We start from the raw sequence: 22,133 nt of genomic DNA, 5'->3' as shown, positions 1-22,133 counted from the left end.
ACATATTAGTTATTAGAAATTAATATTGTATATCTATATTTCCCTAACTTCTTTTTTTTTCTTTTGTCTATTTTGAATGTTTATTTATCCAGAGACAATGTGCTTGATTAGAGAGTTTTAAATTGCTTGATTCTTGGTACTGCCTTTATATTACAACTGCAAATCCCTGATTTTTTTCCCTTTTAACTAGAAGTCTGACAATACCATTTCCTCTCCCCATTAAGACATTTCTCCTGAAATTAACGGATGCCCATCAATTGGAGAATGGTTAGGTAAATTGTAGTATATGAATGTTATGGAATATTATTGTTCTGTAAGAAATGGCCAACAGGATGATTTCAGAAAGGCCTGGAGAGACTTACATGAACTGATGCTGAATGAAATGAGCAGGATCAGGAGATCATTATACATTTCCACAATGATACTGTATGAGGATGTATTCTGATGGAAGTGGATATCTTCAACATAGAGAAGAGCTAATCCAATTCCAATTGATCAATGATGGATAGAATCAGCTACACCCAGAGAAGGAACACTGGGAAATGAGTGTAAACTGTTTGCATTTTTTGTTTTTCTTCCCAGGTTATTTTTACCTTCTGAATCCAATTCTTCTGTGCAATAAGAAATTCGGTTCTGCACACATATATTGTATCTAGGATATACTATAACATATTTAACATGTATAAAACTGCCTAGGGGAAGGGGTGGAGGGAAGGAAGGGAAAAATCGGAACAGAAGTGAGTGCAAGGGATAATGTTGTAAAAAATTACCCATGCATATGTACTGTCAAAAAAAAGTTATAATTATTAAAAAAAAAAAAAAAAAGACATTTCTCCTGCAACTGACCACTTGTGACCTGTACTGTAGAAGCAGCAAAAAAATTGAAGGTAGATTGTGGAAGCTGCTTCTCAGGATCTGAGATTGTCTTTCCTATGCCAGACATTATTAGTGCATGGTAGGCTATCTCAGGCAGAGCTTTGTTGGGGATGGGATGCAGTGGAAACTGACTACCATTGACCCAACAACTAGACTCCCTTAAAGCCGTTAATAAACTTTTTTTAAAAAATTGGCCATGAAGTCACTTGTCCAAGGTCATACAACTAGTATGTGTCAGAAGTGAAACTTGAACCCAGACTTTCCTGGTTCCAAGGCTAGCTTCTGCCAGCTTTCCACCTACAATATATAACACTCTTATTTACATTTTTCCATACTTTCCATACAAAGGTGGCAAAGAAAAAATCATAATTTGCTTTTGAGTCTCCTGGGGGTAAATCTAGAAACCTGATGGGTTTTTAAAAAATTATTATACATTTGTGAATTTCTAAAATATAATGGATTACCTTCCTGATGCCACCATTTTAATACTAATTGCTTAGTAAGTGCAATAGCAGTTTAAGCCAAAAATTAGAAACAGAAGGCATTTATTAAAATGTCACGAGCCAAGCCAATTCAAGAGATGCCTCAGCATTTTTTAAAGCTGCTTCAAGTACTTGTTAATACCCTTTTAAGTTCTTAAACTCTTGGACTCAAATTTCCTCTCATTGCACTGCTTCCTCTCCCACCACCGCCCCCCCTTCTCCCACTGCCCCCCCCATTATTTGGGTTGCCATTGGTTCAGACATTGCTCATGTGGTCTTGTTTCCCTCTTCTGTAGTTTATCTAGGGCTAGACTGTGAAGTCTGCCCTATATATATATATATATATATATAATTATTAACACGATCAATTAAATATTTAATAGTGGAAAAATGTGTATTTTTCCTGAAAGAAAAGAGACACCTCTCAGTATCATCTACAGTATCCCTATTGAGGAGGGGGAAAAAAAAAAAAAAACTACATCAAGTGGAACAACTAGGCTCCTTTCTGGGATAAAAGATCAGAATAGTATCAGATGAACACCAGTCAGTACTCCTGGGTCTGGGCATTTTGTGAGCCAGCTTGGCTTTCAGTCCCATTTAGTGAATTGGAGTCTGTTTATAATAAGAAGTATCTTAACATTTTTGTTTAAAGAATAAAGCTGAGGACTCCTGAAAAGTACTGATTGAGAGAGACTACCTTCTCCCCTGGTGTGACTGCCTGTAGATACCTTTAGGGGCTCTGGGGTTTCTCTCAGCTGTAGGAGATAGAGTAACCAAAGGGTCAGTGGCACCCATTCGATAGCATTTGCCTTGGTAGCATGGGAACATTTTCAGCAGAACTCTCTAGAGGGTAACCATTGTATGGTTCCAAAATGGGCAAAGACGCAAACAGCCAGAAGTCTCCTATTTCAGAGACACTTATTTGTACCCCTGTTTGTGCACTTATTATGACTGAAGAATGCTTATTTTGCCATGGCATGCTACTTTTTATAGTTTATGTAAGAAGAACAACTGACTTAAAACTTCATGGGTTGGTAACTTGTTTAATAGACGGTGAAATGTACATATAGCTTATCCTTAAGAGGCATTGAAAGCATATATGATCAGTTGTATAAATTTGTAAAAATATAGAGATGGAAGGAGAGACAGAGGCAGAGTGACAGAGATCCCTTATTTCACCCACCAATGATTGGATCTCTTTGGCAAAGTTAATGATTCACTACAGAAAAAAGAGGTTTGCTTAGTTTGCTTAGTTTCAATTCAACAGACATTTCTTCTGCTTTAAAAAAAAAAAAAGATTTTTAGTTATCATGATGAGATTATTGTATTTAGTGATCAAAAACAGATGCAAAAAAATTTGCATTAAAACCCTTTGTTGGAATGTTTTACATTTTCCACCAAATAGAAACTAAAATAACCTGTTATACAATTAGTCACAAAAACAGTCCTGATGGGTTTTTCCCTCCTCCTATATAAAAAGTCTTGTTTGAAACATGTTCTCATAGTAGCAACTAGACTTTCCTGCCACTGTACTTGGCTAAGTGCGCAATTCTGTTGTAACCTGTAGTTTCCTTTTCTTCCAAACTTTCTTTCCTAATAGTAATTAAATCTTTTGTTACCCTTATAACAACTGCTAAAACTGGAACCACCATAGTCACTTCAGTTATGTGGTTTGGAAAAATATTGGTTCCCATGGAGGGAATAAAAGTTGAAGACTAATTGTAGCTGCCAAACGCATTGTAGTGTCTCCCATTTCCCAGGCTGCTTCCATCATAGTCCAATCCATTGTAGGCATTTCTATTTTTTCCAGGTCCTCCACCAATGCACCTACTATCAAAACCACTGTGATTACACCATGACCTAAACTACTTCTTCCAAAGCTTCCTCCATGGCTATTATCAAAGTTCTTAGAACTATTTCAGCCTCTTTGACTAGGTGAAGTACTGGCCATTTTACCCAAGCCATTCCTGACTTCACAGTTATGTCCATTTGTAATGTAATATTTTTGAATGACAATCTTATAGTCACGCTCATCAAAAATCATAAAAGCAAAGCTCTTCTTCTTGTTCTTATTTACATGATTTCAATCACTTGAACCTTTCCATAATGTTCAAGTGTCTTCCTTAATACCACTCACAAAGATCTTTTTCCACAGTTAAATGGGCACTTGTTCTTTGAGAATCCTCTGGAAAATAGCATTCTTTAGTTCAATGCCATTTGATGACATCTTGTATTCCTGGTTGCATTTCCTCTTTGGCTGTGAAATAGGTTAAAAAAAAAAAACCCTCCTCCAAACCTAAGCCTACTTAATGCTTCTTATTTGGATCCCCAAATACTATGCAACCATTGCTTAAAATCTATCCTTAGACCCCTTCTGTTGACTTGAAGTTAAGAAGAAACTATTTTATGTTTTTCTTTGTCCCCAGCTCTTAACACACTTAATAGGTGCTTAATTAATGCTTACTGATTAAAACTTAAGAGTGAACTCAGGACATGACATAAAATAATCATTATTTGTTGAATTGGGGTTAATATTCATATCTTTTTGGTAGTTTTAATTTCTACTGACTTCAGGTGATGCAGGCCTTTAGTTCAATTTATGCTCTTTTACCTCTTGCTTTCCATGAGTGTCAGAAAGCATGGAAAATGTCATAATCAGTTCTGGTCTTGCTATGGCAAAGGTTGATGAGTCAAGGCTCTTCAGCCTGACAGATTTTTTGGTTGGTATAAACACCTTTTTTTTTGGTTGTTTTTTGTTTTTTAAAGGAAACAAAACCAGCTCTGATAGAAATATGTGTAAGATCTTTCTACTTCACATAACCTTCCTATCTCAAAATTCTACTTAACCTTGACTAGTTTTTAGTTATTGTATCTTTCAAAGGCCCATTTGAAAATTGACGTGCCTTGGGAAGGGAGCTGGCCAGCTGGAATGGACCCAAGCTTTTGAAGCCAGTTTACCAAAGTAAGCATTCCTGTCTCCATCTCCTTTCCTTTGCTGACCTATCAAAAAAGAGGAGCCATAGCACTAAATTTTCAATAAAACTTTAAAGATTTGGGAAAAAAACCCCAAACCTCCCTATTACTCTTACACCCACAATAAGATTCCCAGAAGCTCCAGTGTTTCCCCCTTGCTTCTAGGAAAAAGTACAAACAATGTTGTTTGACATTTAAAGCCTGCACAGACTATTTCTAACCTACTTTATCCCCCCAGACTCATTCCATATCATTCCCCTTTGTGAGCTCTGTAGTTCATCCACCCAGTCTTATTTGTTGTTCCCTCTTGGCAGAATTCTATTACTTGCTATTCCTTATTTACAGAATTCTTTTCTCATCTCTGTATCTTTATCCAAACTGTGTATGGAATCCAGATTTTTGGATCTGGAATACATTCCTTCTCGAATCAATCTTTCAGAATCCCTAGCTTCTAGGTTGGGCTACTACATGCCTTTTCTTGATATTCCAGTTTACATGTCTCCCTCCCAGAAATTATTTAGTCTTTAATTGGTGTACATTTTATATCTACTTTTCTGTTCATGGATCCATTCCCTCAAATAGAATGTAAACTTCTTGAAGTCAATGATATGTGAATTCTTATCGGAGCTTAACATTTGCCTGGTACATAGTAGGTACTTTTTTTTTTCATTGTTGGTACTTAAGTGCTTATAGAGTGAATGAATGGATGAAGGAGCATGCTTTTTCTTCCCTTTTTAAAGGCAGTTTTACCCAGAAGCAGTGAAATTGTTAAGACTCCTGATCGGCATTGGGCACTCTGCTAGCATGGGTCACCAGGTAGTATGACCAGGAGGATTCAGCCACAGTGAGCATATGTTACAGTGTGGCCAAGGGTTAGAGCAAGGCAATTAGTTGCTGAGAGTTAAGGCTGGCAATATGGGCTTTAGCAGCACAAAGCTGGAACAGACTAGCAGGTCAGGAATCTAGGACAGACAGAATGGAAAAGTAATCCAGGGCAGCAACAGTCATCCTGAATCAAACTTGATACTGCCCCACACCTCTGGGATCAGCCAGAAGGTTCTTTTATACAGGACTTCCACAGCTAGTTCCAGGGAACTTTTTGCTTGAAGGAGAAAGCATCTAAGAGACAAGACTAGGTGTGCCTATTTCAGAGACTGAGGAAGAGAAACAGTGGGAATTATGTTGCATTTGAACAACTCTCTTTTGTTTGTTTTCTAAAAGACATCCAACTGTGGATATGTTTTCCCTTGATTTTGGGGCAGTGCCAGTCACATGACAATAGAACACAGAACACTTTATGAGTTATGAAAGGCATTATGCACAAACAGTCCTGTGAGGTATTAAGATTATTCCCATTTTACACATAATTGAAGTTTACTGAAGTTAAATGACCTTTTTTTGAATCTAGAAATAGGTTGAATCTAAGTCTTCTGACCCTAAGTCCAGCGTACTTTGTGACACTTTGTAGCTTTCTGCAAATAGACTGTAACACTGATTACACTAGCTTGCTGAGAGATTTAGATGAAGATGTTAAGATAAATAAAGCAGTGAAGAATTGGAAAATGAGTAGGTGCCCATCAATTGGGGGATGGCTGAACAAATTGTGGTACATTAAGGTAATGGAACATTATTGTTATATAAAAAAATGAATAAGCTGATTTCAGAAAGGCCTGAAAATATTTACATGAACTGATGCTGAGCAAAACAAGCAGAACCAGGAATACATTGCACACAACAGCAAGAATGTGTGATGATCAACTGTGAAAGACTTGGTTCTCCTCAGTGGTTCAGTAATTCAAAGCAATCCCAATAGACTGTATATAAAATGCCACCTGCATCCAGAAAAAGAACTATGGAGATTGAATGCAAATCAACACATGCTATACTCACTTCTTTTTTCTGTTTTTTTTCCCCCCTCTCCCATGGTTTTTCCCTTTTGTTTTGATTTTTTTCTCTCAACATGATTCATAAAGCAATGTGTATTTAAAAACACAATTTTTTGAAAAAATAGATATAGATAAGACAATTCTAGTACTGGGAATTACTATCCTTTTTTCTTTTCAGTCATTCCATAAGTACTTATTAAGCACCTACTGTGTGCCAGGAGGCATCTAGGTAGAGTGCTTGGCCTGGAGTCAGGAAGACTGGACAAGTCACTTAACCCAGTTTGCTTTAATTCTGTAAAATAAGCTGGGAGGAGGAAATGGTGAACCACTCTAGTTTCTTCGCCAAGAAAAGCTCAAATGGGGTCATGAAGAGTTGGACACAATTTGAACAACAATAGTGTGCCAAGCACTGTACTAGGGGGCTAGGGAGAAAAGTACAAATAGTGAAAAGAATCCTACTTGTAAAGAACTTACATTCAAATGGGGGAAACCATGAGAATATGCATATATGGCACATATATAGGTTACTAAATACAAATATATACAAACTATATACATAATACTAGGTAGTTTGGAGTCAGATTAAAAACTAAACAGAAGAATTTATATTTTGTTATAGAAATAAGTAGGAAGCCACTAGAATTAGTTGATGGGGGGGGGTCACATGTCAGACTTGAATTTAAGAAAAATTACATTGACAGAATATGTACGGTGGACTGTTTAATTCTTTTACTCTAGATCCTGTGTTTCCTTGAACTCTTCTAGAGTATAGACTCCATTTTATGTAATTTTATCTGTTTGGCCCTTCATGCAGTTGAAGAAGCAATTAATTAGATGTTTGATTTCTGAAGCTGACGCCTAATCTGGAATGAACCAGGAAAAAAATACATTGTAGCCTATTTCCTGGTTGAAATGTAGGACATAAATAGTTTTTTGGCAGGGTGATTCGGGAGTTATGTCATTAAAACACTTTTTTCCATTTACTGGGAGTAAACCATTTAGTTGTTTTGTGATTGATGCATCTAACAGGCACTGGGGCATTATTTTTGAGTTACAAATTTTTGAGTACAGCAAATAATCAGAGTTTTACTGGTTTTGTGACCTTGGTCACAAACTTGACCTTTTTGAGCCTCCTCTGTTTTCTCTGTAAAATGAGAAGATTGTTCTTCAAAATTGTCTTCAGTTCAGACATTTTGTAACTATGAGGCTGCTAGTGGTGCTTTGGAGAGCATAATAGGTCTGGAGTTAGGAAGATTTGAGCTCAAATTCAACTTCAGACACTTATTAGCTGTTATATGAGCAAAATAATATTTGTAAAATATGCTTAACACTGTCTGACATATACTAGATGCTACATAAATGTTTATTCTTTTCCCTTTCCCTCGAATGTTATATGGGAAAATCTAGAGCTCTGAATTGAATAAGTACTTAATCAATTAAGATCTATTTCTCTGGATCCACAATTGAAGACAGAACACAACATTATTAAAACATTTTAAACTCTTTAGCAGTTAAAAAAAATTGGGAGATAATTACTATGACTGTTTATTTCCCAAGAATTCATGTTGGCAGTTTTAAGATAAAGGTCCAAAGGATTTCTTTTAAAATCTATAAGGCAATTTGATCTGTTTTTCTATTGTTATTTCTTATTTCTTGGCTTGTTCTGTAGTTGTCAAATGCTGATTTTTAATGTATTGCTGCTGGAGCTTTAATTTCTACACAGTCATTTTTTGCCACAAGCAGCAAGCCTGTTTATTTCAGTAGTCCCCTTCTGGTACATCTGTCCAGCTGTCATCAGCTCAAACTAATTTTCACTGTCATTCTTGTTCTTTATTTTGAAATTGTTCCCTTTGATGGAAAAGTGCTGTCTGATTTCTTTTGCAATAGCTGAGCTGGTACAAAGAAAGGGTGATGAGAATAAGAGAATAGAAAAGCTGTGTTGTTTTTATTTTTAATTAACTATTGCCAATGGAGTTAGAGACTGATTTTGATTGATTAGGTAACGGTGCCCTCTCTCAACTGAGACTTAGGAGTTACCTTTGCTATTCTTAGAGTTCAGGAATAGTTTGTAAAACCAATTCATTTTTGCCAGTAAAGGAACAATGAGCCTTTACTTTCTTGTACTGTGTAGCCTGGGGTCAGCTAGGTGGTACAGTGGATAGAGCTCAGACCTGGAGCCAGAGAGACTCACTTTCTTGAGTTTGATTTCTGTCTCAGACACTTTCTAGCTGTGTAACCTTGGGCAAGTCCCTTAATTCTGTGTCTTACTTTCTTCATCTATAAAATGAGATGGGGAAGGAAATAGCAAATCATTCCAATGTCTTTGCCAAGAAAATCCCAAATGAGGGCAGGAAGAGTCAGATGACTCTTCAGTCAGGTGACTGAACGTTATCACTACCAAACCCAGGACTGTTGTGTTCCATAGCCTTTATGCATAGCCAGATGTGCTGAATTCTGTTGAAGTCAAAAGTATTGAGGACTAGAAGAAAGGGATCTAAGAGGTTGTCTAGGTCAGAGCTTCTTAAACTTTTTCCACTCATGAACCCTTTTCACCCAAAAAAGTTTTATGTAACCCTAGGTATATATAAAATAGGAATACAAATCAAACATTCACTGATAATAAATAATAATTTTGCAATGCCCATATTTGATTTCGAGACACTAAAGAGTCACAAAACAGTTTAAGAAGTTGGAGTCTAGGCTAGCCCATTTTTTTCAGTCAGCAATCATTATTTAAGCTCTTATTATCACTCAGGGACTATATTTAATATTGGGAATACAAAGAAAGGCAAAAGCAAAGCCTGGAGATAGTTTTGTAGAATTCATATTTTATGGGGGGGAGGCAATATGCAAAAAAAAAAAATGTATATTCATGATATATACAGTGCAAATGGAAGGTAATTTCACCAGGAAAGGAACTGGGAGGCTTAAGAATGGGAACAGTGATCTAGGAAGGGCTCCTTAAAGAGGTAAGATTTAAGCTGAGAATTTCCCCCAACCAAAAATTAAACTCGAAATACAAAAATTAAAAGGAGAAATCAATAAAATTGAAAGTAAAAAAACTATTGAATTAATAAATAAAACCAAGAGTTGGTTTTATGAAAAAGCCAATAAAATAGATAAACCTTTGGTAAATTTGATCAAAAAAAAGAAAGAGGAAAATCAAATTGATAGTCTTACAAATGAAAAGGGGGATCTTTCCACCAATGAAGAGGAAATTAGAGAAATAATAAGGAGTTACTTTGCCCAACTTTATGCCAATAAATTTGATAACTTAAGTGAAATGGATGACTTTCTCCAAAAATATAGGCTCCCTAGATTAACAGAGGAGGAGATAAATTGCTTAAATAGTCCCATTTCAGAAAAAGAAATAGAACAAGCTATTAATCAACTCCCCAGGAAAAAATCCCCAGGGCCAGATGGATTCACATGTGAATTCTACCAAACATTTAAAGAACAATTAGCCCCAATGTTATATAAATTATTTGAAAAAATAGGGGATGAAGGAGTCCTACCAAACTCCTTTTATGACACAGACATGGTACTGATACCTAAACCTGGTAGATCGAAAACTGAGAAAGAAAATTATAGACCAATCTCCTTAATGAATATTGATGCTAAAATCTTAAATAAGATATTAGCAAAAAGACTTCAGAAAATCATCTCCAAGATAATACACTATGATCAAGTAGGATTTATTCCAGGAATGCAGGGCTGGTTTAATATTAGGAAAACTATTAATATAATTGACCATATTAATAATCAAATTAATAAGAACCATATGATCATCTCAATAGATGCAGAAAAAGCATTTGACAAAATCCAACATCCATTCCTACTAAAAACTCTTGAGAGTATAGGAATAAATGGATTATTCCTTAGAATAATCAGGAGTATATATTTAAGACCGTCAGTAAGCATAATATGCAATAGAAATAAACTGCAACCTTTCCCAGTAAGATCAGGAGTGAAACAAGGTTGCCCACTATCACCATTACTATTCAATATAGTACTAGAAACGCTAGCCTCGGCAATAAGAGCCGAGAAAGAGATTCAAGGAATTAGAGTAGGAAATGAGGAAATCAAACTATCACTTTTTGCAGATGACATGATGGTATACTTAGAGAACCCCAAAGACTCTGCTAAAAAGCTACTAGAAATAATTCAAAATTTCAGCAAAGTGGCAGGATACAAAATAAATCCACATAAATCCTCGGCATTTTTATATATCACTAACAAAATGCAACAGCAAGAGATACAAAGAGAAATTCCATTCCAAACAAATGTTGAGAGTATAAAATATTTGGGAATCCATCTACCAAAGAAAAGTCAGGAATTATATGAGAAAAATTACAAAACACTTGCCACAAAAATAAAGTCAGATTTAAATAATTGGAAAGACATTCAGTGCTCTTGGATAGGCCGAGCGAATATAATAAAGATGACAATACTCCCCAAACTAATCTATTTATTTAGTGCTATACCAATCAGACTCCCAAGAAACTATTTTAATGATCTAGAAAAAATAACAACAAAATTCATATGGAAGAATAAAAGGTCAAGAATTGCAAGGGAACTAATGAAAAAAAACTCAGAGGAAGGTGGTCTAAGTGTACCTGATCTAAAGCTATATTATATAGCAGCAGTCACCAAAACCATTTGGTATTGGCTACGAAATAGACCGGTAGATCAGTGGAACAGATTAGATACAAAGGACAAAAAAGGATACATCTATAGCAATCTAATCTTTGACAAACCCAAAGATTCCAACATTAGGGATAAAAATTCATTATTCGGAAAAAACTGTTGGGAAAACTGGAAATTAGTATGGCAGAAATTAGATATGGATCCACACTTAACACCATATACCAAGATAAGATCAAAATGGGTCCATGATTTAGGCATAAAGAGGGAGATAATAAATAGATTAGAGGAACAGAGGATAATCTACCTCTCAGACTTGTGGAGGAGGAAGGAATTTATGACCAGAGGAGAACTAGAGATCATTATTGATCACAAAATAGAAGATTTTGATTACATCAAACTAAAAAGTTTCTGTACAAATAATACTAATGCAAACAAGATTAGAAGGGAAGTAACAAATTGGGAAAATATTTTTAAAAACAAAGGTTCTGACAAAGGTCTCATTTCCAAAATATATAGAGAACTGACCCAAATTTATAAGAAACCGAACCATTCTCCAATTGATAAATGGTCAAAGGATATGAACAGACAATTCTCAGAGGAAGAAATTGAAACTATATCCACTCACATGAAAGAGTGTTCCAAATCACTACTGATCAGAGAAATGCAAATTAAGACCACTCTGAGATACCACTACACACCTGTCAGATTGGCTAAGATGACAGGAACAAATAATGACAAATGTTGGAGGGGATGTGGGAAAACTGGGACACTAATACATTGCTGGTGGAGTTGTGAAAGAATCCAGCCATTCTGGAGAGCAATCTGGAATTATGCCCAAAAAGTTATCAAACTGTGCATACCCTTTGACCCAGCAGCGCTACTACTGGGATTATATCCCAAAGAAATACTAAAGAGCGGAAAGAGACATATATGTACCAAAATGTTTGTGGCAGCCCTTTTTGTTGTAGCTAGAAACTGGAGGATGAATGGATGTCCATCAGTTGGAGAATGGTTGGGTAAATTGTGGTATATGAAGGTTATGGAATATTATTGCTCGGTAAGAAATGACCAGCAGGAGGAATATAGAGAGGCCTGGAGAGACTTAAATCAACTGATGCTGAGTGAAATGAGCAGAACCAGAAGATCACTGTACACTTCAACAACAATGCTGTATGAGGATGTATTCTGATGGAAGTGGAAATCTTCAACATAAAGAAGATCCAACTCACTTCCAGTTGATCAATGATGGACAGAGGTAGCTGCACCCAGAGAAGAAACACTGGGAGGGGAATGAAAATTGTTAGCACTAATATCTGTCTGCCCAGGTTGCATGTACCTTCGGATTCTAATGTTTATTGTGCAACAAGAAAGTGATATTCGCACACATGTATTGTACCTAGACTATATTGTAACACATGTATAATGTATGGTATTGCCTGTCGTCGGGGGGAGGGAATAGAGGGAGGGGGGGTAAATTGGAAAAATGAATACAAGGGATAATATTATAAAATATATATATATATATATATAATAAAAAAAAAATTAAAAAAAAAAAAAAAAACATATGAAAAATAAAAAAAAATAAAAAAAAAAAAAAAAAAAAGATTTAAGCTGAGAATTTGAGGGAAGTCAAGAGGTAGATTTGAGGAGGCAAAGAATTCTAGACATGGAAAAATGAGAACTTGGGAGATGGGAATACCATGCATAAAGTATAGCAAGGAGGTCAAGGTCTGTGAATGGTAGAGTGTATGTAGAGGGAAATAAAGCATAAGAAGAGTAGAAAGATAAAAAAAGGTGAGGTTATAAAGGACTTTAAAAGCCAAAGAAAGGAAACCCAGTTTTTGAGATGTGCTTATTGCTGCTGACGCTTTGCATCATTTGTCCAGCATAGTGGTTTTTCACTTGCTGTTTCCTACAGGGTGATTTTTGTGGTTTGTGGTTTTTGCATAGCTAGGAGTATGGAAGGCACACCTTCACATTAGGCTTCATAGAAGCTATTGGTTGGTTTGGGGGTTGATTGCCCAGACCTTTGTTCCACAAAAAAGTTTTGCTTTGTATTTTACTTAGCAACCTCTGCTGAAAAAGAGTTGTCTTTTTGAAGAACTGTTTTCCCTCCCAACTAATAGACTGTTTTTCTGATATATTCAAAAGTAGCACTTGAGGAGTCTTTTTTTCCTCCAAATCTTTTCTCTTCTAGAGACAGTGAAATTCAAGAAGATAGATTAATGTTCTGTGGGAGAACTTTCTTGCAGTCTCTTTCCTTCCTTCCTTCCTTCCTTCCTTCCTTCCTTCCTTCCTTCCTTCCTTCCTTCCTTCCTTCCTTCCTTCCTTCCTTCCTTCCTTCCTTCCTTCCTTCCTTCCTTCCTTCCTTCCTTCTTTCCTTCCCTCTCTCCCTCCCTTCCTCCCTTCCTTCCTTCCTTCTTTTTCCTTCCTTCCTTCCGTCCTTCCTCCTTCCTTCCTTCCTTCCTTCCTTCCTTCCTTCCTTCCTTCCTTCCTTCCTTCCTTCCTTCCTTCCTTCCTTCCTTCCTTCCTTCCTTCCTTCCTTCCTTCCTTCCTTCCTTCCTTCCTTCCTTCCTTCCTTCCTTCCTTCCTTCCTTCCCTCTCTCCCTCCCTTCCTTCCTTCTTTCCTTCCTTCCTTCCTTCCTTCCTTCCTACCTTCCTCAATCTATTTTATTATGTGTTGTCACCCTAGGTTTGGGCATAGCTAGCATTTGTCTGCTTTAGGAAAAACCATCTTATTGTAGAAAACCTTATCAAAGACAAAATACATTTGTTTCATCCAAGTATTGAAGCTTGTTGGATAGGGGGCTTGGTCCAACTCTGCTTTACACATTTGTTTAGTATATTATTAAAGTTTAGAAAGTTTAGTATAGTGGAAAGGGTCAGTGGAGACCTTAGTTCAAATCTGGCTTTCAAGATTTACCAGCTATGTGATGTATTAAGAATATAATAACTGTAGTACCTATGTTAAATTGTTGCAAAGATGAGAATATTCATTTTAATAAACATTCATTAAGTGTCTGTGATGTGGAAGGCTGAAGATACAAAGACAAAACAAAACCTTTCTGCCCTTAACAAAATTATATTTTACTGTGGAGGGGGGAGAATGTATCATGTACATGACACAGAAACAAATGCAGAAGAGATACTAAGTATTTCAGAAGGGGAGAGAGAGTGCCATTGGGAGAAGTGGAAAATCAGGAAAGGATGCATGTAGGAGGTGGCAAGCAAGTTGAATTTTAAAAGGAAGGGAGTATTCCTGAGGCAGAAGTGAAGGAGAAAACATTCAGGCATGAATGTGGGAGATAATCTATGCAAAGTCCATCTGAGGTAGGAAATGGAATGGATTGTTGGGAAAAGGTCAAGTCAGTTTAGCTTCACCATAGAGTTGGTGAGAGGAATATTATGAAATAATATTAAAAAGTTCTGTTGGGAGCTAGATTCTGTAAGGTTTTAAATGGCACGTTGAGGACTTTGTGAGATATTCCAGAAGAGTTTATTTTTTTTTAATTAATAAATATTTATTTTCTCCCTCTATAAAAAAAAAAGCAAAGAAAATTAAAATTCTTAAGAAATATTAACAGTTGAGCAAAACAGATCTATACACCTCCAATCAGCATACTGCCACATGATCCCAAAGGACTGAGGGTCCTGTCCCAGGCCTTCCTGTTAGTCCCTTTCCCCATGTTTTTTCTGTGGAGTGGCCATCTGGTTTGGCTAGTGTAATGCAGATGAACCTTAACTAAGCCTTTAATCTATATAAACTTCCTTATGTTTTGGCTACTTTCTCTAAGGCATTCTACTGTAACTCAGAAGATGGGTTGGGAAAGAGAAAATCGGAAATGTAAAGGACAACAGGTTTAGTTCGATTAGAGAGTGGGGGGAGGGAACAGTAAAATTTTATTTCATGTCCTATCCATTCTCTTGGAATTCTTAGTAGTAAAATAATCCTAAGTAAAATTGCATTTGTTTAAAGGAAAACCAGGACAGGCTTAGTAACCATATTGGTTGTGATTTGAGGTTTTTTTCTGCTTAAAATATGTGGAAATATAGCAAACAAATAAATAATCCAAATCTGGAGTCTATTCTCTGATTTCTAGAGTAGGCTTCATAGTTGCCTTTTATGTAGGTCCATTTGACTCACTGCACCTCAAGCAAACATTATCAGTTTACAGGACAAGAAAATGAATATGTGGAATTTCCCTTTCCTTTATAAGGTATTTTGCCTAATGAATATGTGGAATTTCCCTCTTCCCTATAAAGGAATTTTGCCTACTGTTCTCAGACTTCGGAAAGTGAAGCATATAAATAAGTGAAGCATATAAATTCTCACAACTATTTATTTTCTATTTCCTTCTGACATCTTAAGCTGCCTAAGACAAGCCTCTAGCCCTGCAAATGCCATCTCACCCCTGTCAGGCTGTCTTCTCCCTCGTCTCCTTTCCATTTCCCACAGCTTAGAGTTGGGTTGAAAGTTAATTCATTAAACTAATTTATATAAATATGTAAAAGAGCTTCTTCATCTTTCCAGGCCTTCACTCAAAATAAATTAATACCAGGGACTGGCCCCCTCTTAGGGACTATGAACTTACAGTGATTGAAGAAGGATGTGTTTATTAGCCTGAGGAGTGAATTAGCCAATGTTCCATAGGTCTTCCTAGATTCTTTTAAATGTTATAGCAAAAGATTGGTCCCTTAGGGTTGAAAGGACTTTGATGGGAAAGAGAATGCCTTCAGCTCTTCAATCAAAAATTGTCTTTTCACAGTTTTACTTTGACTTTTATCTTCCTCTGTCTTGAATAATTCCCCTCCTCCCTTTGCCAAGGCAACACAGGACACAAGATATTCTGGAAACATATAGCAATCCTTAGCTTAGAGTTATGAGTCTTTATTTCTTAGTAGTCAAATCAGTAAAGTATGCATTAGTACCTACTGTGTGCCAAGCCCTGGTTCTAGAGACCAAAACTACCCCTCTTGGAGCTTAGAGTGTACTGGGGAAGGGCAAAAGAACTACATGTGCTGTGTATAAGAAAGTAAATACAGAATAGATACGAGGTAATTTCAGGGGTGAGTGGGGCATTAGCAGCTGGGAAGATCAGGAAAGTTCTCATGTAAGAGCTGGCCCCTGAGAAGAGTTTTGAAAGAAACTAGGAATTCTAATAACACTGAAGAAGGCATAAGGGACAGCAACAAACAGTGCTAATGTGTGAAGATGGAAGATGGAGAGTCATGTGTGATGAACTACAAGAAAAGCAGCTTCACTGGACCATGGAATACAAGTAGGGGAGAAAAGAAAAGTGTAATAAGACCAGAAAGGTAGGTTGAAGCAGAGTTCTGAAGGATTTTATATGCCATGCAAAGGAGTTTGTAGAGGTAATGCATAGTGAACCACTGAAGTCTATTGAACTCCCTCCAGAGTAATGTCCTGCTTTGTTTCTGATGTCAAAAGTAGGAAGATCACTCTGGCAGCTTTAGGGAGGGTGGGTTGGAGAGGAGAGAGACTTGATGCAAAGATCAGTTAGGGAGTCAGTAAAATGATCTAGGTGAGAAGTATGGATGAAAACCTGAAGGATACACACACACACACATACACACACAGATTTAAAAGAGAAGAAGACCTGTGGAAGAGATGTTATAAAATTAGGATCAATAAGACTTGGGGTCGAAGGCTGGAGAAGTTATTGAAAGTAGTAAGGAGGAGAATAAAAAGTTTGCCATTCTGGATGACCTCTCACTAAGATTATGCATTTAAAAATTTCTTTTTTCTCATTTTCTTTTTAGCTAACCTTTGGTTCTTAGCTTCTAGTGGAAAGTCTTTCTCTTTTTCTGAGAGAGCCAGTTTGTCTAGGATTTGAGTAACTGAGCCTAGGATTACAATCTGCTCCTGAATTGGTGGGGGGCCAGGAAGGGGGTGGAGTGGGGAGAAAAATGTGCCTTTCTCCATCCTTATCTGTAGAATACCTATTTTCTTCCCTGATCCACTGGAGGTAAAGTAAAATTGTTGATTATTTCAAGGATTAAATCACTAGCCTTTCTTTTGCTGAAAGAGGGCCCAAAATGGTTAATAATGAATCAGTTCCATTTTTATGAACATATGGCGTGTGCTTGTGTTATAGTATGAGCCCACAGTATGAGGCCCGGGAGGAGTCTACCCCTTTGGTCTGAAGAAAGAGTCAGCGTGGAGTGGGCCGTATTGGGATTTACCTCTCTCTTTCCTTAGAAGCAGGTCTGGGTTTCTAAACATCCAACCGTTCAGGAGGATTTCCTGTCACTTTGCAGTGTTATAATTTACCAGCATAAAAAACCTCCACCCGTTTTGTGCTATTGTCTGGTCTCTCTCTCTCTCTCTCTCTCTCTCTCTCTCTTTTTTTTTCTTTTCCTTTTCCTTTCTCCCCCCCCCCCCCCCCTTTTAGAGTAGGAGGGAAGCCAGATGGAGCATACTGCAGTCTGAATGAACTCTGAATGACAGACTAACGTGGATGCTTATTCTGTTTCTTCCTCAGCTCCAGAAGAAAAGGAGGTAATTAAAGGACAGTATGGAAAGCTCATAGATGCTTACGGCTGCTTGGGCGAGCTCAGGTTAATATCTGGTAAGTGTTCATTCAGGTTAAAAATGACGGGAATCAGGATGTGCATGGCTGTGCTCCACAAATAACTGGGCAAATAGCACCTTTTGCGTCAGGTCTGAAAGGCTTATGGGGTCCAGCTGTTTTATTTTGCAGCTGTAATCAAACCTTTTCAGCATTTCTTTAGAAAACTAAACTTGTATCTTCGTGCAGATGAAGGGGGGAAAGGGGTGAATGACTGAATCTGGAGCATCGTTATTTATTCTGTAGACCATAGGCAGCTAACAGCTTTAGGCTGGTGTGAGACGAGACAAGACTGGTGTGGTGGAGAACAGCCCAAAAGAAAGCCTGCTCTGGGGAGCCCTGTCAATTTTTGGTCCTTTTGAGTGACATCTCTAAGGTTACAAGATGCCACTAAGGACATCAGGGGAAGGACAGGGCTGATGGGCTGAACTGTTAAGAGTCTTCCTTGGGGGGCAGAGAGCTGAAATGGGATGGTGTAGGGATTATATATATGGTAGGAGTCAAAGAATAGAAATACAGATTTACACAACAAAGGTAAAGAAACCCTGATTTAGAGCTGGGGTGGGCATGGGGCATGGAAATTGAGTTTTTAACTTTATCTGATCCTAGAAGGTATAAAAATATTGGGGAATAGCATCAGGTAGGCTGGAAAACATGAATTCAAACCCTGCCTTTGACAATTGTGTAGGTAAGAGAAAGGCACTTAATGTTTCTGAAACTCAAGTTTCTTTATCTATAAAATGGGGGTAATGCTATGAGATCCATGTTATGGGGCTGCTTTGAAGCTAAACTGTAATAACGAACATATATATATACAAACATACATATATATACATACACACCTGTATATATAAATTGCTATACAAATGTCATTATTGTTTTTGTTTTAAGCTAGTGTTTCAAGTATACTGAATTTTGGGAGTAATCTGGACATAGAATGTATAGTTCAAAATGTCAGAACTTCTAATATATATCAAACAATTTGGTTCTGGTTGTGCCTGCACCCCAGATGACTGATCTTTCTGGGTCCATTATATCACAGATTTATTCTCTGCTAACTGGACTAGCTCAGGAAATAGGTTTTATTTTCTTTATCTGGAATCCAGTAATTTTTCACCCATTATCTTTTTCTGGCCTGCTGGCAAAGAGAAGGGAGCTGCAAATTCCTTTCATATGACCAAGACCATTGTCTAGCCTTCTAATTTATCTCAGTTCCATTTCAGGAATTACGATTAAATAAAAAAATGGGAAATGCTATGAACTGTAGCTCCCTAGATTTAGGGATTTCTCCCTTTACCCCTCCCTCTACATCCCAGAAATTTCAGGTAGTAGATATTTTACAGTGAATGACTTTAAAAAACAAACAAAAGAAACCTCAATTACTTTTCTTTGTCATATTTTTCACTACATTTCTTCAGGTTTTGCTGACAGAGTATTCTTCAACTGTAACCCTTCTCTCAGAGACTGTTCTAAGTTTTCTCTTTTTTTCAAACCTCTTGTTCCACCTCACTCCCTTTTCTCTTAGCAGATGACCTTACCTCCTACTTTAGAAGGGAATTTAAGTCACCAGACATAAACTCCTTCAATCTTCCACTCTTGTACCTCAAATCTCTTTCTTTCTACCTCTCCCCTCCTTCATTGCTCCTGTCTCACACGATTAGGTGGTAATTCTTTTTGCCAAGAATGCTACTATCAAATCATTTAGACCCTTGTTTTCTTGGTCATTCTTTCTCTTATTTTTGATCTTTTCCTTTTCTTTGGCTTTTTCCCTTCTGCCTACAAATATATTCATGCCTCTCTTATCCTAAAACAAACAAAAACAAAAACCAAAAAAAACATAAAATAAATCTTGCTATCCCCACAAGTTTTCATCCCACAATTTCTCTTTCACATACAGAGATGGTATTAATAAACTCTCCAAAGGATTGTCAACAGTCACTGATGATACTTACTCTCAATCCCCTGGAAATTTGTCTTCCAATTCCACTTTATTGAAACCTCTAAATGATCTTTAAATGGACTTTTCAAACTTTTCATCCTCAACCTATTGAATTTGACATTCCTGACCTTTCCATTCTTCTTCATATTCTTTGGCTTCTATGAGAGTGTTGTTTCTTGGTTCACTTTCTCTCTGATTGACATATCCTCTTGTCTTGTTAATAGTTGTCATTTCTTTCTTTTCCCTGATGGGAAATATGGACAGCTAGGTGACACAGTGGATAGAATACTAGCCCTGGAGTCAGGAAGACCTCAGTTCAAATCCACCCTCAATTACTTACTAGTTGTATGAACCCTGTTGCCTCGTCTGTTAAATGATTTAGAGAAAGAAATGGCAAACTACTCTAGTATTTTTCCCAAGAAAACTCTAAATGGGGCCCCACAGAGTTGGACACTGAACCACTTTTCCTACCTCACTTCTCTCATCCATTCCTGTGACTTTGATTCTCTTCTCTGTACAGAAGACCCACCCCACTAGTTTCAGTATTGCATCCCCCCAGCATTGCAATCTGGTTGCTCTGATTTTAAACTCAACATATCTCAAACTGAGCTCCTCCCTTATTTTTCCCAACATCCTAATTTTGCCATTATACCAATTACTCAAGCTCAAAATCTCGTCTTCTTTGATTCTTTCTTTTCCCTCATTCCTCATGTCCAATTATTGTCAAGTCCTGTTTTGTTTTGTGTTTAATATTTTATATTACCCATCCTCTGGCTTAACCCACCCTATTCTTTTCTGTCACTATTCCAACCACTTGAGCTGGTTGAGCTATCATCTTTTCATCTGAAATGTGGCAATAGATTTTCAACCAGTGTTCCTCCCGCATGTTCTCTTCTTTCAATCCATCATTAACACTACTTCTTACATAATCTTCTTCTCTGATCATATGAGGTTTCCTAATACCTGACAAATAAAGAGATAAAGTTCTTATTCTGTCCTCCCAATCAGCATTCCATCTTCCAATGCTATATGCCTTTGCTTAGGTTATATCCCATGTCTGGAATGCATTTCTTCCTCACTGTAAAATAAGCTTTGTATTTGTATGTTTCCTTATTCTTCCTTTTAGCACTTTATATTTTAGTCAAGCTAGATAAATAATTCCTGCTTTCCTCCTGCCCTGTCTTTCTTCTATATAGGGCATCACTCAAGCATAGAATGTATCCTCACCTCAGACTTTTGAAATTCCTCTTTTGAGTCATAGGTCAGATATCTCCCAATTGGAATGTACAAACCAGTAAACAGCAAATACAAGATAATTTAAGGAAAGAGAGAGTGAAAAAGAACTAGGAGCATCAGGAAAAGCTTCCCTTAGGTCAACTAGAAGGTGAATTGAGTTTTAAAGAGAGCTAGTGTTTTTAGCCGGAAGGAGATAAGATGCAAGTGGAATCCATGCTTGGGACAGCTTATGGGAAAGAATAGAGAAGTATTATATATGGCTAATTGTAAGCCAGTAAAGTGGTGAAAAGCAGTAAGAAATAAATATGAAATGGAAAGGCTTTCAGTGCCAAACTGAGTACTTTTAAATTTTATCCTGGAGGCAGTCTGGAATCACTGAAGACTCTCAAACATGATGAGTTTGATAAGACTTGTGCTTTAGAAAGTTTGTTTTGGCAGCTCTGTGGAGGATGGATTGGAAGGAAATGCATCTGGAAACAAGGTAGAAGCTGCAGAAGCATAAGAGCCTGAACTGATTGGCTGTCAGTAGAGGGAAAGTTGTGAATGTGGGAGATGTGATGGTGGGATCACTAAAATTTGGCAGCTGTTTGTATATGAGGGGAGTGGTGGTGGTGGTGAAGGACAGTGAAGAGTTCAGGATGGCTCTGAGGTTGTTAACATAGGGAGATTTGGAGAAGATAAGATGATGCATTCCAATTTGGACATTTGACATTTCAGATGCAAAATGTGCTACTGGAGTTCAGGGCAGAGGTGAGGTGAGGAAATACAGATTTAGGAATCATTGCCTCCTATCACCTGAAGCTGTCAATTTCTTCCTTTTTCATTTTCTTATAGTATTTGCCCTGTACTCCTTTATTCGCACTTATTACATTCTCCTTTTTATTTGTGTACATATCCTATCCCCTTCCATTCCTTAACTAGTTCTTTCACAATGGGGTCTGGGTACTTTCTGTCTTTGTATCCCAAGTCTGACCATGCCACTTATCCCTGCATTAAACTCTTGGCCCCTTCCTACTTCCTTGCATAAGAGAGGCCATCTCCACATCCTGTGCTTTTCACTCCTTTTTCCAATAACTGGAAGTTTTCCTTCCTCAATGTTGCCTCCTGCTAGTGCCTTCCCTCTGATATTGTGTGTGTGTGTATACATACAAATTATATAATAGTATATATATGTGTGTGTGTGTATAATACATATGTATATAATAATAGCTAGCATTTATATTTTACATACTATATGCCAAGCACATTGCTAAATGGTTTATAAATATTAACCTATACTATAAGTACATTTGTATGTATATATTATACATTCTAGATGGGAGATAATCTTCCATCTATATATGTGTGTACATGGATATACATGTACATACGTCCTAAATGGGGAGTAATATCATATACACAGATGTACACACACACACATATATAATATAGTTATTATAGTCTTGAATATGCCCCACACTGGAAATGGATAAATTTATGTGTATGTGTGTGTGTGTGTGTGTGT

The 22,133-nt window shown here is 37.1% G+C and overlaps 1 protein-coding gene across 3 annotated transcripts in view; it reads left to right on the top strand.

The window, feature by feature from the left end:
• SYNJ2 (synaptojanin 2) overlaps positions 1–22,133 on the top strand; it is a 130,857-nt gene that overhangs the window by 13,407 nt on the left and 95,317 nt on the right. For all 3 annotated transcript variants that reach the window (XM_074309431.1, XM_074309430.1, XM_074309432.1), the window contains exon 2: positions 17,368–17,454. In XM_074309431.1, coding sequence (XP_074165532.1) covers positions 17,368–17,454 — 87 coding nt within the window. The remainder of the gene's footprint in view (positions 1–17,367; positions 17,455–22,133) is intronic.

This window comes from Sminthopsis crassicaudata, chromosome 4 (genome assembly GCF_048593235.1).
Source record: "Sminthopsis crassicaudata isolate SCR6 chromosome 4, ASM4859323v1, whole genome shotgun sequence".
Lineage (NCBI taxonomy): Eukaryota > Metazoa > Chordata > Mammalia > Dasyuromorphia > Dasyuridae > Sminthopsis > Sminthopsis crassicaudata.
This window is presented reverse-complemented; position numbering and strand designations above follow the sequence as displayed.